This window comes from Oncorhynchus kisutch, linkage group LG30 (assembly GCF_002021735.2).
Source record: "Oncorhynchus kisutch isolate 150728-3 linkage group LG30, Okis_V2, whole genome shotgun sequence".
In the NCBI taxonomy this organism is placed as follows: domain Eukaryota; kingdom Metazoa; phylum Chordata; class Actinopteri; order Salmoniformes; family Salmonidae; genus Oncorhynchus; species Oncorhynchus kisutch.
The window spans coordinates 30425422-30443508 of NC_034203.2; the positions used below are offsets into that span (position 1 = coordinate 30425422).

Sequence of the window (18087 nt, forward strand, 5' to 3'; positions counted from 1 at the left end):
ACTTTAAAAAGATTTGTATGAACATGCTGCAACTGGATCTGTAACTGTTTTTAAAAAAAAAACTATTTTTGAACATCACCAATTTGACATTGTACGATTTCTCTTAAATGGCGAAAAGGCAGTTTTGGCGAATTTTACAAACGTTTTCGGACGTCTAGTAAGGGACCGTACATTTGCAATGTGGTCGGTCTCACTAACCATATGGCGGGTGTCAAAATGTTCCCTTAAGGTATGTAAGCAAGCTTTCCAGGTTATAGCCATAATCACATATAAGCTCCTTGCTGGCACTGCCAGATCTACAGTATAGTTATGTTGCTCATACATTTGAGAATGGATTCTTCAGAGATTGAATAGTAGCCTATGGAACGACAATAGAGATTGAAGTTGTAACAATACTATTATTGTACGCTTTTAGGATCTCTTTCAGCTCTCTTCTTCCAAGATTCACATTCTCTTATGGGAACGTACACATTTTCCAATGTGACATACTCACAATCATTGTCTATATTATTACAGTGTATCACTGTAACATACTCATCATCATTGTCTATATTATTACAGTGTATCACTGTGGCAAACTCACAATCATTGTCTATATTATTACAGTGTATCAATGTGACATACTCACCATAATGGTCTATATTATTACAGTGTATCACTGTAACATACTCACCATCATGGTCTATATTATTACAGTGTATCACTGTAACATACTCACCATAATGGTCTATATTATTACAGTGTATCACTGTGGCATACTCACCATCATGGTCTATATTATTACAGTGTATCACTGTGGCATACTCACCATCATGGTCTATATTATTACAGTGTATCACTGTGGCATACTCACCATCATGGTCTATATTATTACAGTGTATCACTGTGGCATACTCACCATCATGGTCTATATTATTACAGTGTATCACTGTGGCATACTCACCATCATGGTCTATATTATTACAGTGTATCACTGTGGCATACTCACCATCATGGTCTATATTATGACAGTGTATCACTGTGGCATACTCACCATCATGGTCTATATTATTACAGTGTATCACTGTGGCATACTCACCATCATGGTCTATATTATTACAGTGTATCAATGTGGCATACTCACCATCATGGTCTATATTATTACAGTGTATCACTGTGACATACTCACCATCATGGTCTATATTATTACAGTGTATCACTGTGACATACTCACCATCATGGTCTATATGATTAGAGTGTATCACTGTAACATACTCACCATAATGGTCTGTCATTTTAAAGTGTTCACTGTGGCATACTCATCCGCATGGTCTTTATTATTACAGTTGACCACTGTGGCATACTCAACAGCATGGTCTATATTATTGCAGTGTACCACTGGGGACATGGGTTAAAAGCTGGAATGCACACTATTTCCCTTTCAGGATGTGAAGCACAGAACGGAACTCTACCATAGACTCTGGAACCTACGCCCAGATCTCACCCTCGCACGCAGTTGGAGAGAGCTGCTCCGCTTCACTATCAACTCCCCTGTAAGTTTTTTATGCCTTTGTCGCAGTCAAAGTGAAGAAAGACATGAAAAAATAGCACAAACACTCTTAACATAACAATGTTTTTTTTATTACACTGCACATATTTGATACACACATATGGCTTGTATTTTTATTGAAGAAAATACAAAAAGGACAATACAAAAATATTAAAAGGTTATTTTAATATACATGTATTGAAGCTGTCTTTAAAAAAAGCAATTTTACAAAGTTTGAATACTCACAAAAGTTGTAATTTCACTAAATTACTTCTGGCAATCATTGCTTGTTTAAGCAGCACAATTACACAGGCATCGACACATCAAAAAACATAGTGGATATTTAATGAAAAGGTAGATAAATGATATTGTACAATTCTCTGATACATAAATTATCTAAAAAAATAAAACAGATATTGCTGTGTGGTTGAAATGACATGAAAGGACAGGACATACTGCGTTGTCACAGAGATGGGGTTATTTTTGTTGTTGGTGCAGTTAGCACAGTATATGTGAATCATTACAAAATGTATCACAAAGCTATAAGAAAGTATAATTCCACAGTTTTCCTGTTTTTAATATAAACGTCTGTTGAAGCAGCCTCATGGTCCCGATCTTCAACCTGAAGTATTTATGACAAGACACACCAACTCACTCAAATATGGACATGACATTCATATACTGGCACATGACAAACACACACATACACACACACACTCACAGTCACTCTGTCCTAACACTTGTGAGTAGCCATCTGGCACACACACACAGTTATTTAATTACAGGGCTCAGTGGAGGCTCGTCCCAACCAGCAGAAAGAGACCCACCTGTCTATCTACTGTACACACTATTACACCTCCATTACCTATAACTACACTTCTATACAAACTGCATGTCAGGAGACCTAAAAGCTGATTTTAATACAAAGCTTTACAAAAAAAGCTTGACTTCAGTTCATTCAAGTGGTGACAATCAAATCAAATATCGAGTTTGGATATAGTGCTATAGCTCGACTATATAACAAAGATTATTCGTAAAATAAACATCCTTCCTGTAATCAAGGAATTTGTTTCTGTTCATGCGTTTCTGTCATAGGCAGAATTATGAGCCTGAATCCTTGTTGCCTGAAGTTACCAGACCGAGTCAATCTGTAGAACAGCAGGTTCCATGGAGACCTTCACTAATGAAAGCACGATAGAGAAACAGAGTTCTCCGGAAAGGAATTGAGAGCCGTGCTCCCCACGTTCTTCCACATTCACATGTCAGATGAGATGGTGAGCAACATGGGCGTTGCTGGCTGTTCAAAAGGCACGTGTGTGTGTGTGTGTGTGTGTGTGTGTGTGTGTGTGTGTGTGTGTGTGTGTGTGTGTGTGTGTGTGTGTGTGTGTGTGTGTGTGTGTGTGTGTGTGTGTGTGTGTGTGTGTGTGCGTGCGTGCGTGTGTGCGTGTGTGTACACAACTCTCCTCTTTTTTCAAATGTTTTCCAGTTTATATTTCTCTGTGCCTTACAGACATGTCAGTTTTCAGTCTTGTTTCTTTGGCTGGTTGTTGAATGTATCCAGTACAGACCAGTAGATGAAGTAAGTGATCTTTAAAACCTACAGCGGTAGGTAGCTGTACTCTAGTGGTCTGTACTATGCCATGGTGAGGTGGTTGCTCCTCTCTCTGATGTCTGTCATTGGGTTGGTTGGGTTCTTTACTGGGGTCACTGGTAGAGCTGAACTCCTGCCTCTGGGCTTGAACAGGTCAGATACAAAAAACACCTGGAGGATAGTAAAAAAATTGATTTATTTTGGAATATTGTCAATAATCAATTATATACAAAAAACAGGTCAGACCAAATTATTAATACAGACTGCATAACTGCATTATGTATATAGTAATTTGTATATTCAGTACTATATCATCCTATGTAGTAAGTCATAGTTATAGTACTTACTATGCAGTAAGACACCAAGGCTCCCTGTGCGAAGCCAGCCAGGACGTCTGTGGGGTGGTGCTTGTGGTCGGAGACGCGGGACAGGCCGGTGTAGAAAGACATCATGATGAGGGTGAACTGGGTCAGGGGGCGCAGGAGACGGGCTCCACGCCAGGTGAACCTGGACTGCAGGTAGAACTGGGAGGACCGGACAGAGGGGAAATGAATCAACACAGGGGGACAAGTAGAGGTGTGTGTGTGTGTGTGTGTGTGTATTTGGCTAAGACACATAACAGTAACTCACCACCAGATACAGCATGGTGTACATGGAAAAGGATGCATGGCCAGAGAAGAACGACTTCCTGAAAAGGAGAGAATAAACATGTTAACACAGTGTTGTTGTTACTCTTCAGGTATGCCTTTCTCCTGGGTATTGAACTAAGCATTCACTTTGCATGAAATATAACCAGTATCACTTTAAACTAAGCATAACTTATACATTTCTTTATAGAGCATTCATAAAGTCTTCATAAGCACTACATAGATGTTTCACAATCACAATGGAGTCATGTCAGAGTAATGTACCTGGCCTCCTGGACTTTGCTCTCGGGCCCATGACACTGGTAGTCTGTGATGTAGCCCAGGGAACAGTTAATGGTGGACCAATCAGGCTTGCACACATCCAGGAAGTGGGGACGCATGCGGCCCACCGACACCTTGGCGATGTCCGTGAACGATTGGCTGACTGCGCAGCCAAAGATGAACACGCCCACCTGCTTGTAGAGGGCGGAGATGTAGGGGTTCCCTACGAAGGACTTGGAGCCCTCGTTCAGGTAATGAATCCTATAGCTCTCCCCAATGATGATCTGATGGGGAAGGAACAAGGAGAGGATATGGTCATGTAATTGACAGTACAAGATGGCCGCTGTGGCAGTGAAATGGTAGTTAATGGACCCGGAGTCTACGGCGGCCATCTTTGTAGATTACATGACTTTATCTTTCACCAGTGATGATCTGACAGGAGGGATCAAGGAGAGGATACAGAAATACACATAACTCTGCATGTATATATGGCTTATCACTCAGGTCATCTACAAAGATGGCTGCTGTAGACCTGGGGCAGTCAAATGACTGCTAGTATAGCATACAGTTACTGTATGTTCTCTGTTCCATAGTAGTTATGAAGACACTTTTCCTATGTCAACAAAACTGAACCGCGTATTAATTTCCTAAATATACCATGTGATAGAGTATCAGACATCCAATACACACTTGGAATTCAGTAAATCACAGAGGGTAAAACAGGTGAGACAGATCAGAGAGTAGAGAGGGACAATATTAGAAGTAATCAGAATGCGATATGAACAGTGACATCAATACTGTGAACTTGCCTTGTGTGAGGACAAAAAGCTTTACATCTAAGACATGCAAATGTTTCTGTTTGTTCTTGAGGAAAACATCCAAAAAAACACTACAGATCAAACCCTTGGTCTGTACCATTAACATCAAAAACTAAATGCATAACTTTCAGTATAGCTACAGTATGTGAGGGTGAGTAAGTATGTGAGTTGTGGACAGCACATGCAGAGGTTTTCAGTGGGTAAATAAACAAACGTAGACTGGACTAGAGGACGTGGACTGGACTCCAATAAGTCATTAAAGCTGTTCAAGTTCAAATGCCTTTCCCTTCCCCACACCAGTCTAATCCACCTCCTGGCCACTAACAAATGGGAGAGAGGGAGTGAGTGGGGATAGAAGGAGAGGGAGATGGAGAATTAGAGAGGGAGGGAGTGAGGAGAGGCGTGAGGGAGAGGGAAGAGAGAGAGGGAGAAAGAGAGTGAGACAGGAGGGACGGACAGAGGGGTAGAGAAGATTAGAGAGAGGAAGGGAGAGAGGGAGAGAACAGTGAGGGAAGAAGAGTGGGGGAGAGAGAGAGGGAGATAAAGAGGGAGGGGCGAGAAGGATTGAGTGGGGAGAGAAGAAAAGAGGGGGAGAGAGAGGGAAGGAGAAAAGGAGGGAAAAGGTAGAGGAATTGAGAAGGGAATGAGAAAGGGAAGTAGGGAGAGAGAGGGAGAGGGAGGGAGGGAGGGAGAAAAGGAGAGAAAGGGTATTGGAATTGTGAAGGGAATGAGAAAGGGAAGTAGGGAGAGAGAGGGAGGGAGGGAGAAAAGGAGGGAAAAGGTAGAGGAATTGAGAAGGGAATGAGAAAGGGAAGAAGGGAGAGAGAGGGAGAGGGAGGGAGGGAGGGAGGGAGAAAAGGAGAGAAAGGGTATTGGAATTGTGAAGGGAATGAGAAAGGGAAGTAGAGAGAGAGAGGGAGGGAGGGAGAAAAGGAGGGAAAAGGTAGAGGAATTGAGAAGGGAATGAGAAAGGGAAGTAGAAAGGGAGAGGGGGGGCGGGGGCAGCACTTCTGGTTTTAATCAGGAGAAACGCTGAGCTAGGCGACATGGTGTCCAGATTTGGCCAGAGCAGGCTCACATCAGGGGCTAGTTAGTCTTCCACCTCACCAACTGACTTGTTTTCGCAGGGCTCTGATTTCACTAGTGGATGTCTGGGTGTTTTCTTGTTAGTATCTCGGTTTCATCGCAAAATTCTTGTCTAGGCGAAAAAACGTCTCTCTTTTTTTTTAACACATTCCTTGGGGAAAAAGTCCTATAGGGAGATTTTACAAGCTGATAACATGTATGTTTTTCTTTTTTCTTTCTTTCTCTCCACCTTGGAGCCCTTCAGAGCCTGGCTGATCCAACTCAGCTGCTTCATGGGAGAGAAAAGAATACATCTGGTTCTCATTGTGTGACAACTGAGAGAAGATCAACTATGTGAATGAAACGGCTTTGTAGTAACTTTATGTAACTGTTACAGTTGTAACCTCAGAGATATTCAAAGGGGGGAAGAGGTTGTCTCGTGGCTTGTCTCATAAATGTCTAGTCGTCTCACAAATGATAAAAAGTAGACCCGTACACTCCCAGAGTTGTTTTTCTTTCCAGAGATGTTTTTTTACGCCGTGCCAATTTCAAGGGACACAGCCTCTATGCCTTTAATTTAAGACAGGCAGCTTCTCTCTCCGCTTTATCCGAGGGGCAACGAAGCATTAAATGACCTAATGCTGAGAGTTTTCCAAGAGTTCAAGAAAGTCTAAGGCCAGCCAAAAGGCTCTGGGCCTCTGGGGAACATGGAATTTAACGTCACGTTCAGAAGAAGAAAATGAGCCTACAGCTCATCTCCTGTGCCATCCACCACATTTCCAGGCCCGTGAATTACAACGTTTGACTGAACAACCATTGCGTCAACCATAATTACACAGGCCCAGGGAGATCCTTCTCACCATGCAAACCAATCCAATCGCCTCAACCTCAACCTCAACTGGGTCTGTTCAGTGGAATGCAACCTTACAGAAGGTTGAGGATAGAAATGCCTTGAATAGAGCAGCATACAAGATCATCTGACCATATTCTAGAGGACAGAGAAGCATGTCTGTTCTAGATAATCTATTACTATCTGAAAGTTCTTGAACGTTGCACTCCAAAGAATGCAACCCTGAGGTTAGACTTCTCTTCAGTGAGAGGGAGCCCTACACCAGCAACAGGTCTTCAGTCATCTTATAGTAAACAGCAACAGCCTGATCCATTTAACACTTCAACCCTCTAAACTCTTTTATAACACGTTCAACACTGGAACCATCTTAATCACACCAATCAAGATTACACTAACAGCAAAACCAACTGGCGAATGTTGATTCTGGTTTGCTCTTATCTAGTGCTACTCACAACACTAAAAGGCCTGACAGGTCTATAAAACCATAGTCAATAATGCTGTTTTTCGACTGTAACACGAGTGTTACACTAGTGTATACACCCTTATGATATACTAGGGAAATTGTTTCTGTAGCTAGGTATGGCAGTGAAGGGCAGAATCAACAACCTGTGCATAATCAAAACCGTTGCTTTGTGAAAAGATGTTAAAGTTCACAGTTCGCCATTGTTATGTAAATGAAAGCTTGAAAGTACCAGTGGCCCATTTAGACACGGATACCGGCCCACGTAGATGGAAACAGAAAAGTCTGAGCCTTTTGGGTAAAACACTGAGGTAAATCCTGTATGGAAATGCACCATAGGATACTAATTCCGCAATCTGTCAGTGAGCATGTAGGCACTCAGAGAAAGTTCAACTTTGAATGAAGTGTATTGGCATGGTGGTCAAAAAACGAACCAACTTGATCCTTGAAAAACATCCACTAGACATGATAGTTCAAAAGTGACTCGATCTGTGGTAACATTTAGTTGACGCATAGTACAGTGACTGGGACACACAGTGGGTGGCCCGGTAGACACACAGTACAGTGAGTAGGTGACGGTGTACACTGCTGAGACAATGAGGTGAAAAGTCGGGTGAACATACATTAGTGAGTAGCCTGAATCCCAGATATGTTTGTGCTGTCTTGACAACTCCAATGCAAACTCTTATACATAAGAGTTGGCCAACACAGAACAAACTGAACTGGGACTGGGGCTAATTAGCGAGTTAGAGTGACTTACAGAAAGGATGGTGATAAGAATGCCAGCAGCAGAAAGCACAGCGTCGCTTATGGTGTCTCCGTGTTTGGCCGCGTACTTGATGGACTCATCGTTGCAGTAAAAGCCTCGGTGGTAGGGCTGTACAGCACTAGTCTCTATGATCAGGAAAGGCAGGCCGGCTATGTACACACAGCAGCGGTGAGGCAGAGAGAGAGAGAGAAAAGAAGGAGAGGAAGAGAGAGACAGAGAACGAGAGGGTCAATAAGGGGCTCCTAGAGGAGTGTCCACAGGTAGATGGCACAGCGATGGACAGACAGGGAATATGGGGGTCTCACTTCTCACTCTAAATGTATTTTGGCCCAATGGAATCCCCTACTGACCTTGGTCTGTTTCTGCTATAGCCAACTGGCATGACTAGAAAGGTGATCCCCAACTAGTAAATGTTAGGAAGCTATAAGAGTGTACGGACACGTTTAGATAGCCATTTAGTGCCTGGGTGAAGTTGGAGTGAGTCCCCTGTATGTGTTCCCTGTCCCTCCTGCTGCTGCGCCATGCTAAAGACTTACGGAGATGACGGGCACAGTGAACCCGACAGCTACCAGGGCAGTGGTGGGCACCGTGCTGCTCTTATAGGACAGACTGATGCTGCTGGCATTGCAGAACAAGCCCCTCCGGTGGGGCACGATGGGAAACTTGTGCAGAAAGGCAGCAAAGAGTATCACTGCACACAGACAGACACACGAGAGCTGGGGTCAGCCCATGTATTCTAACTGGCATACAAATACACCACACACACACAACCTGTATTTCTGCAGTTAACCCACAACACTCACACAGCAAACACAGAAAGACACACCCACACACTTACCAGGGGCGGACAAATACACTTGCATGGGCTCTGGAAGGGAACTGTTGTTATGCAGTTGTCAACATAACATCGATCAACGTTTTCTTCACACAAACCTCAGCTGATAACGTTGTACATTTGTGTAATATAAAATGATACAGTGATCAGAATTGGACCTGTACCATGTTCGATTTGAGGAAAATATCAAGGGGACATGTCGGCTACAGCAAATAATCTACCAAATATCCGTTTAAGTGATAGAGCCTCTCGTTCTACCACCAGATAACCCATGAACATCCTGTTGTTGCTATCTCTGTGTACTGAAATGACCCGGCCATTGACAATATTAACTTAATAACAGCAACTCCTGGAAAATGTAATAAACAAAATGACATTTACTGTCATGGCAGCCAAGAAAGGGAAAGCTCTGTCATTGTTAGAATCTGTAGCACCCATCACACCATGAATAACCAACATCAAACAGAGGCAGCTAGTACTAAAAGGGTTGGATGGTATCCATCACAGATAACTAAAGTGGAAAAAAATGGGGGCGTTATCAGCCTTCAACCTCTTCCTTCCTCTACCAGAAAACAGCCTTTCAAGGATGAGACTTAAAGGTGCCTGAAGGGTGTTTTTGTCAAATCTAATTAGTGTCTTTGGCCACTTTTAGAGGTAAAAGAGCTTATACATTTATTTTACAACAAACAAATAACAAACATATCGGATGAGAAAATAAAATGTAGGCCAAGAGGACTAAAGGGGAAAAGTGGTACCCAGGAGAGTCCAACCCCCTGACAGAAAACATACTCTCTCTCTCGATCACATCAAAGTGGACCTTTACTGATGTTTGACGCTTTGAAGTGAACCTCTTGAATAATTCTGAAATGTATGAATACAAAGAAAAACAAACATTGGCTCTCTCTCTGGGTATAGGCTGAGGCCAGGTTGGGAGGGAAGGTCAAACTGGGGGTGCTGGCCTGGGTGCTGCAAAGCTGAGGCAGGGGGCTTGATGTCTTCCAACCCAAATGTCAACACACACCTCAGTATGCTTGTCTCCACTTGCCCTGCTCCAAGCTGCCTGAGCTTTGGAGTCCCAGCTGGAAACAGCTCATGTTACAGGCCAGTCTCTCTGCCTGATGGGAACCCCAGACCCTAACCACTCCTCCACTGGCCTCCCTCCCTCACATCCAAGAATCAACATGATTCACATTATTACTGTTACTGTTTTTACTATTACTATTCAAACAAATACCCTGACAGGAGCAACAATAAACCAGAAGACCATTTTAAGCTACTGTAGGTGTTTTCAGAGGTGTTAGAGCTGTAGCAGAGAGAAAACCTACTTTAAGTACCACCCGATCTTGACCGTCTAATCCGTTGGGCCTTTTTCATGGCCCTTGTGATGGGAGGGAATCAGCAGGCATTCCTCTCACAGCACAGTACTTGGCTTGGCAGCTTGGGACTGCTGCTTGCTGATGATGTAGTCAGTGGTGGAAAAAGTACCCAACTGTCATACTTGAGTCAAAGTTAAGATTCCATAATAGAAAATGACTCAAGTAAAAGTGAAAGTCACCCAGTCAAATACTACTTGAGTAAAAGTCTAAAGTATTTGGTTTTAAATATACTTAAGTATCAAAGTAAATGTAATTGCTAAAATATACTTAAGTATCAAAAGTAAAAGTAAATGTATGAATAATAAATAAAATCCTTATATTAAACAAACCAGACAGCACAATTTTCTTGTTTTTAAAATGTACATATTGCCAGGAGAACACTCCAACACTGAAACAGCATTTGTGCTTAGTGAGTGCGCCAGATCAGAGGCAGCAGGGATGACCAGGGTTGTTCTCTTGATAAGTGTGTGAATTGGACAATTTTCTGTCCTGCTAAGGACTACTTTTGGGTGTCAATTAAAATGTATGGACTAAAAAGTAAATGATTTTCTTTAGGAATGTAGTAGTAAATGTAATAGTTGTCAAAAAATAAATAGTATGTGTATGAGTACCCCCCAAAAAATACTTAAGTAAAAATACTTTAAAGTACTACTTAAGTACTTTACGCCACTGGATGTAGGGCAGTGGAAAGAAAAAAAGAGGGCCCTGGTCACAGCTATGAATGTGCAAGGCGTTAATTGTGGTGTCTTGATCTCACTGACCACCTTTAAACACATGATCAGATCCAAGACTCACAGAGTAGGCTGGCAAGTAAAAATGAGAGCAAGTTAAATAAAAGGAAATTGAGATGTTACAAAGTCTGTTTTTCCCATGATTCAGCTCTGTTGTCTTGCCCCGAGGCCCCCAAACCTGACATCCCATGCCACCAGACAGTGCAGCATCAGCATTCTGCAAGACATCTTGGGATTTCCCGTTTTACTCACTTCACACAAGCGAGGGAAAACTAGTGCCCCGCTGGTTGCCAAGAACAACACCAGCCGAGAGGCGCATGTCTAATGCATTAGCTAGCATGAGTGAGCAGGTAGAATCTTCTTTTACCAAAATCAAAATGGTGGTCTATTTATTATTTGGCTTTTCTATCATCGTAGCGGATTACTTTAAAGCCCCAGTAAGGTATAACCAAACAACTTCCTCAAAGTGATGAGTTAGTACTCAAACGTTGCTTTATTTTCTCTCATGGAAAATTGGAAGCGAGAAACATTTACCTTGAGCTTATTGGGTTATAAGAATTCTTAAGCACGCCCATAGGACTTTTTAAAATTACAGTTTGTGGCGTCAATTCCACTATGGAAACTACAATCAATGTTTGGAACAGGCAAATAGAGGCTTGCATTGAATGTATTACATTCCACCATATTTTGGGGGCATTTACCATAACACCAGTTGCTGAAGCTAAAATAAACAGACACATTTTCCACTTGCTGCCAATGCTCGTCCCACTGACATACTTAGTGAATACTACATGTATGATAGAGTATATACAGATGCCCTTGTTTTTACTTGTACCATTGTGTGCATGGCAGGCAGTACCCCCACAGAAACTACTCCCTGTCTGTCTGGTCGTGGTGCGGCGTGCAAACCCTGTTCTTATACTCTCATAATTCCACAGACTGCTGGGAGAGAGGAACGTAGGGGAAAAGATCACATTTGTGTTGAATTGTGGTTGCCAAAAATATTTGTGATGAATGCTTAATGTGGCAATCAGCAGCTGAAACAATAACAAAGGCCCTCCCAGCCACTGTTTTGGTAAAAAGCTGGGGGATGGGGCTGGAGAAATGTAACCACTCTCAAATTCATAGCCAGTGCTATTGATGCAAGGACTGACTATCCATGATTTCAAAATTATAGTTTTAATCATGTTTTGAGACTATACAGTGTTTATTTACATTTACTTTGTTTACAAACATTGGAGAAAAACATCTGTATATTTTGGGTTCTCACGGAGTGTGACAGTTGAACTAAGCTAATGAGGCATTTACAACTTATATTCTTCAAAAATAAAAACACATTCAGTGCATTCGGTAAGTGTTCAGACCACTTGACTTTTTCCACATTTTATTACGTTACAGCCTAATTCTAAAATAGATTAAATCGCTTTTCCCCCTTATCAATCTACACACAATATCCCATAATGACAAAGCAAAAACAGGTTTTTAGAAATTATTGAAAATGTATAAAATAAAATATGACATATTCAAAAGTATTTCAGACCCTTTACTCTGTACTTTGTTAAAGCACCTCTGGCAGTGATTATAGCCTTGAGTCTTCTTGGGTATGACGCTACAAGCTTGGCACACCTGTAATTGGAGAGTTTCTCCCATTCTTCACTGCAGATCTACTCAAGCTTTGTCAGGTTGGATGGGGAGCGTTGCTGCACAGCTATTTACAGGTCTCTCCAGAGATGTTAGATTGGATTTGAGTCCGGGCCCTGGCTGGGCCACTCAATGACATTGAGACTTGTCCCGAAGTCACTTCTGCGTTGTCTTGGCTGTGTGCTTAGGGTCATTGTCCTGTTGGAAAGTGAACCTTCACCCCAGTCTGAGGTCCTGAGCGCTCTGGAGCAGGTTTTCATTAAGGATCTCTCTATACTTTGCTCCGTTCATCTTTGCCCCGATCCTGACTAGTCTCCCAGTCCCTGCCACTGAAAAACATCCCCACAGCATGATGCTTCCACCACCATGCTTCACCGTAGGGATGGTGCCAAGTTTTCTCCAAACGTGACGCTTGGCGTTTAGACCAAAGAGTTCAATCTTAGTTTCATCAGACCAGATAATCTTGTTTCTCATGGTCTGAGAGTCTTTAGGTGCCTTTTGGCAAACTCCAAGCGGGCTGTCTTGTGCCTTATACTGAGAAATGGCTTCCATCCTTCCACTCTACCGTAAAGGCCTGATTGGTGGATTGCTGCAGAGATGGTTGTTTTTCTGGAAGGTTCTCCCATATCCACAGAGGAACTCTAGAGCTCTGTCAGTGACCATCGGGTTCTTGGTCACCTCCCTGACCAAGGCCCTTCTCCCCTGATTGCTTAGTTTGGCCGGGCAGCCAGCTCTAGGAAGAGTCTTGGTGGTTCCAAACATCTTCCATTTAAGAATGATGGAGGCCACTGTGCTCTTGGGGACCTTCAATGGTGCAGACATGTGTTGGTACCCTTCCCCAGATCTGTGTCTCGACACAATCCTGTCTCGGAGCTGTATGAACAATTCCTTTGACTTTATGGCTTGATTTTTGCTCTGACATGGACTGTCAACGGTGGGAACTTAAATCATGTCCAATCAATTGAATTTACCACAGGTGGACTCTATTTTAGCTTTTGCAAACATTTCTAAAAACCTGTTTTCGCTTTGTCATTATGGGGTATTGTGTGTAGATTGCTAAGGATTTAATTTAATTTAATCCAATTTAGAATAAGGCTGTAATGTAACAAGGCACTGCATTTCTGCATTTGCAGGGCAATAGAGAGACAGAGAAGTTTGTTGACAGGAGAATCTCTACTGACCTGAGATAACCTTATCAGAGACTATTTCTACTGAACAGTTGTGGGGTAAGAAGTGGCCATAGATGTCTCATGGGACACAGTCAACTCAGTCAGTAACCCTGTAGAAGTTGTATACTACATATTCACCGCAGAGTAATACATTCAACCTCCATGTATTTATACATTTCAACCCACCAAAGGAATAATACTTTCAAACTGTCAAGGGGTAAAAATGAGTGGTCTCTGAAATGCATTTCACAACACCTTGTACTGTAGGCGTTGTGTCAAGTCACCAGCAGATCAAAGACTCCTAGGGATCAGAAGACTTATTAGGGTCTTTCTTGGAATGACTGATTCATTCACCTTTGAGCTGTTTGGCACTTCCCCACCTTAGTGTTTTTGAGCCTGGTAAGGAATCATTCACTCCTAGCTCAGAAAGAGAGAGAGAGAGAGAGAGAGAGGGGGAAATATATGGCACCCAGAACATTAGCTGAACATATGGCTGACCTTGTCACACACACACACACCAGATGTCACTTCAATATAATTCCTGGCTTGTGGCATGTGAGACATTCTGTAAAATATCAAAACAGGCCAAATGAGTGCAACAAGTAAAAATACAACCCTCTTGTAGCAATTTATCAATGACCCTTTCCCATTTGCATTGTGGGCAATGGCATTCAAATAACAAATATTGATTGTCATGAGAAATCATTGCCTTTCTAAAGGGGAGAAAAACGTTTCAACTATTTTTGCTGTTTTATATTTAAAATATATATATGTGTCTTGGATAAAGAATGATGTTGCTCAGAGATTGCTTGGATTATTTATTATTATTAGACTGACAGTTTCTGGACTTGACATAATTATGGGATTAACACTCTAGCTCGACTATGATGACAAACTAACATTGTCCCAGAACACTATGCTGCTTATTAACATGAATAACATCATTAATGAAAACAATACAACATATGATAATTCGCATAACCAGATTTTATGCAAATAAAAAACATGTTGACTCACTTCACAACCGAACATCATTAAACATCTATAGAAATGAAAGGCAGAAAATCTCACCTAAAAACAAGCAGACGAGATCCATACCGACGAGCAACTTTCTCCTGCTGTTGTCTTTACAGTTGTTGTTATTCCGGGAAGAGCTTCCTCCATTCCTTGTCTCTGGTGCCATTGTCTTCTCATAAATTAAACAGCGTTGCATTTATAGGCCCCTTGAATGGTTTTCCAAATTAAAGAAAGAAAGCGTGGCAAAGTTGCAGCCTGCAGTCCCGTTAACTTCTCCTAGTCAGTTATTGAGTTACCATCAGCTGAGAGATGATTTTAAATAGTTTTCCATATATTGTGCTGATAAATTCAAATGAGATGTGTCGGTTTTTCTGATAGTAATGTTGACCTTCAAGTTAACTGCAAGGGTTTATTTCTTTCTCGTTTATTCTGCTCGTTCTGTGTTCTTTCGTTGTTGAGCCAGCTTCTAATAACCCTTGAGGACCACGGAAGGTTTAGTTGCGCTCCCACCTCCGGTGACCGCCTCCTACAAGACCCACGGACCTCCCCCTACAGCCAGTAGTGATGGGCATTCCGGCTCTTTTCAGTGAGCCGGCTCGTTCGGATCAGCTCACCAAAAAGAGTCGTCTCTTTTGACTCCCAAACGGATCTTTAAAAAAAAACAGTTTGCCAAAGTTTGACTATGATTGGTGTCAAAACAATTCTAATTAAATAAAATCATACTCTACCTTAACCACAATGTATTTAAAAATGCATTGGCTTGTTCTGAGAAAAAAAAAAATGCTATTAAACATTTTTATTTAAAGTACAACTTTTTAATGTATATAAACAAAGTGCATATAAATGTAACAATTCAAAACGTATACAATCTGAACAACATAATAATAGAATATTGCACCACATCAAAGAAAAATACATAACTATTTGCAAAACTGCAGCATCCCACAAATTGAAATAGATGTAAAAAAGGATGCTATTACAAACAGTGCCTTGCGAAAGTATTCGGCCCCCTTGAACTTTGCGACCTTTTGCCACATTTCAGGCTTCAAACATAAAGATATAAAACTGTATTTTTTTGTGAAGAATCAACAACAACTGGGACACAATCATGAAGTGGAACGACATTTATTGGATATTTCAAACTTTTTTAACAAATCAAAAACTGAAAAATTGGGCGTGCTAAATTATTCAGCCCCTTTACTTTCAGTGCAGCAAACTCTCTCCAGAAGTTCATTGAGGATCTCTGAATGATCCAATGTTGACCTAAATGACTAATCATGATAAATACAATCCACCTGTGTGTAATCAAGTCTCCGTATAAATGCACCTGCACTGTGATAGTCTCAGAGGTCCGTTAAAAGCGCAGAGAGCATCATGAAGAACAAGGAACACACCAGGCAGGTCCGAGATACTGTTGTGAAGAAGTTTAAAGCCGGATTTGGATACAAAAAGATTTCCCAAGCTTTAAACATCCCAAGGAGCACTGTGCAAGCGATAATATTGAAATGGAAGGAGTATCAGACCACTGCAAATCTACCAAGACCTGGCCGTCCCTCTAAACTTTCAGCTCATACAAGGAGAAGACTGATCAGAGATGCAGCCAAGAGGCCCATGATCACTCTGGATGAACTGCAGAGATCTACAGCTGAGGTGGGAGACTCTGTCCATAGGACAACAATTAGTCGTATATTGCACAAATCTGGCCTTTATGGAAGAGTGGCAAGAAGAAAGCCATTTCTCAAAGATATCCATAAAAAGTGTTGTTTAAAGTTTGCCACAAGCCACCTGGGAGACACACCAAACATGTGGAAGAAGGTGCTCTGGTCAGAAGAAACCAAAATTTAACTTTTTGGCAACAATGCAAAACGTTATGTTTGGCGTGAAAGCAACACAGCGCATCACCCTGAACACCCTATCCCCACTGTCAAACATGGTGGGGGCAGCATCATGGTTTGGGCCTGCTTTTCTTCAGCAGGGACAGGGAAGATGGTTAAAATTGATGGGAAGATGGATGGAGCCAAATACAGGACCATTCTGGAAGAAAACCTGATGGAGTCTGCAAAAGACCTGAGACTGGGACGGATATTAGTCTTCCAACAAGACAATGATCCAAAACATAAAGTAAAATCTACAATGGAATGGTTCAAAAATAAACATATCCAGGTGTTAGAATGGCCAAGTCAAAGTCTAGACCTGAATCCAATCGAGAATCTGTGGAAAGAACTGAAAACTGCTGTTCACAAATGCTCTCCATCCAACCTCACTGAGCTCGAGCTGTTTTGCAAGGAGGAATGGGAAAAAATGTCAGTCTCTCGATGTGCAAAACTGATAGAGACATACCCCAAGCGACTTACAGCTGTAATCGCAGCAAAAGGTGGCGCTACAAAGTATTAACTTAAGGGGGCTGAATAATTTTGCACGCCCAATTTTTCAGTTTTTGATTTGTTAAAAAAGTTTGAAATATCCAATAAATGTCGTTCCACTTCATGATTGTGTCCCACTTGTTGTTGATTCTTCACAAAAAAATACAGTTTTATATCTTTATGTTTGAAGCCTGAAATGTGGCAAAAGGTCGCAAAGTTCGAGGGGGCCGAATACTTTCGCAAGGCACTGTATGTGCATTTAGAGTATAACTTTTTAATGTATATAAACCAAGTGCATATAAATGTAACAATTCAAAATGAAAACAATCTGAACAACATAATAATAGAATATTGCACCACATCAAAGAAAAATAAATAACAATGTGCAAAACTGCAGCATCCCAACATGAAACTTTCTGTCCATTGATGAACATAGTGTTTCCATCAACTCTGTCACATGTCCTGTAGGTACATTTGCTTCTCTCTGGCGGCTGGCTGTGATTCGCTGCAGACCCTTACACAGGAGTATCATGAAAAGACAGAACAGTACAGTAACTCATGTTTTGTCTACTGATATTACATTCTCATCTTCTGCTCATATACATATATAATACTGGATGAAATAATGATGTAGTAATAACTGCTTACTGTACTTCTCTCTACGGATCTCCACAGTAACCTGCTCAAAGGGTTCCAGGACTCCTCCTCCACTACCTCCCATTCCTCTTGGGTCAGAGCATTAACAGGTGCATTGACAATGGCCAGGGTAGAGATGATGGCATCCTTTGACTCAAGAAACCGCTTCAACATATAAAATGTTGAATTCCACCTTGTAGTGCAGTCTTGTTTAGGCCTCAGCTCAGGCATCCCCATCTGGCGTTGTGTAGACTTTAGTTTTTCAGCACCTACTGTGCTCCTGTGGAAGTATTCCACAGCTGATTTCACTTTGTCCACAGTGGGCTTCAT

General features: G+C 41.7%; 1 protein-coding gene across 2 annotated transcripts; it reads right to left on the reverse strand.

Annotated features, from left to right (window-relative positions):
- Nucleotides 1-1598: 1598 nt before the first annotated feature.
- Nucleotides 1599-15282, reverse strand: LOC109875148 (phospholipid phosphatase 3-like). 2 transcript variants are annotated; one of them, XM_020467365.2, is made up of 6 exons: nt 14813-15282; nt 7981-8138; nt 4031-4311; nt 3750-3807; nt 3467-3643; nt 1599-3290 (listed from the first exon to the last, which is right to left on the reverse strand). In XM_020467365.2, the coding sequence occupies exons 1-6, from the start codon at nt 14952-14954 to the stop codon at nt 3162-3164; spliced, it is 945 nt and encodes a 314-aa protein (XP_020322954.1). In that variant the 5' UTR covers nt 14955-15282; the 3' UTR covers nt 1599-3161. The 2 variants fall into 2 exon arrangements, with proteins under 2 accessions (XP_020322954.1, XP_020322955.1); XM_020467366.2 differs by lacking the exon at nt 7981-8138 and adding an exon at nt 8526-8680 and having other exon boundaries at nt 1641-3290.
- Nucleotides 15283-18087: the final 2805 nt, after the last annotated feature.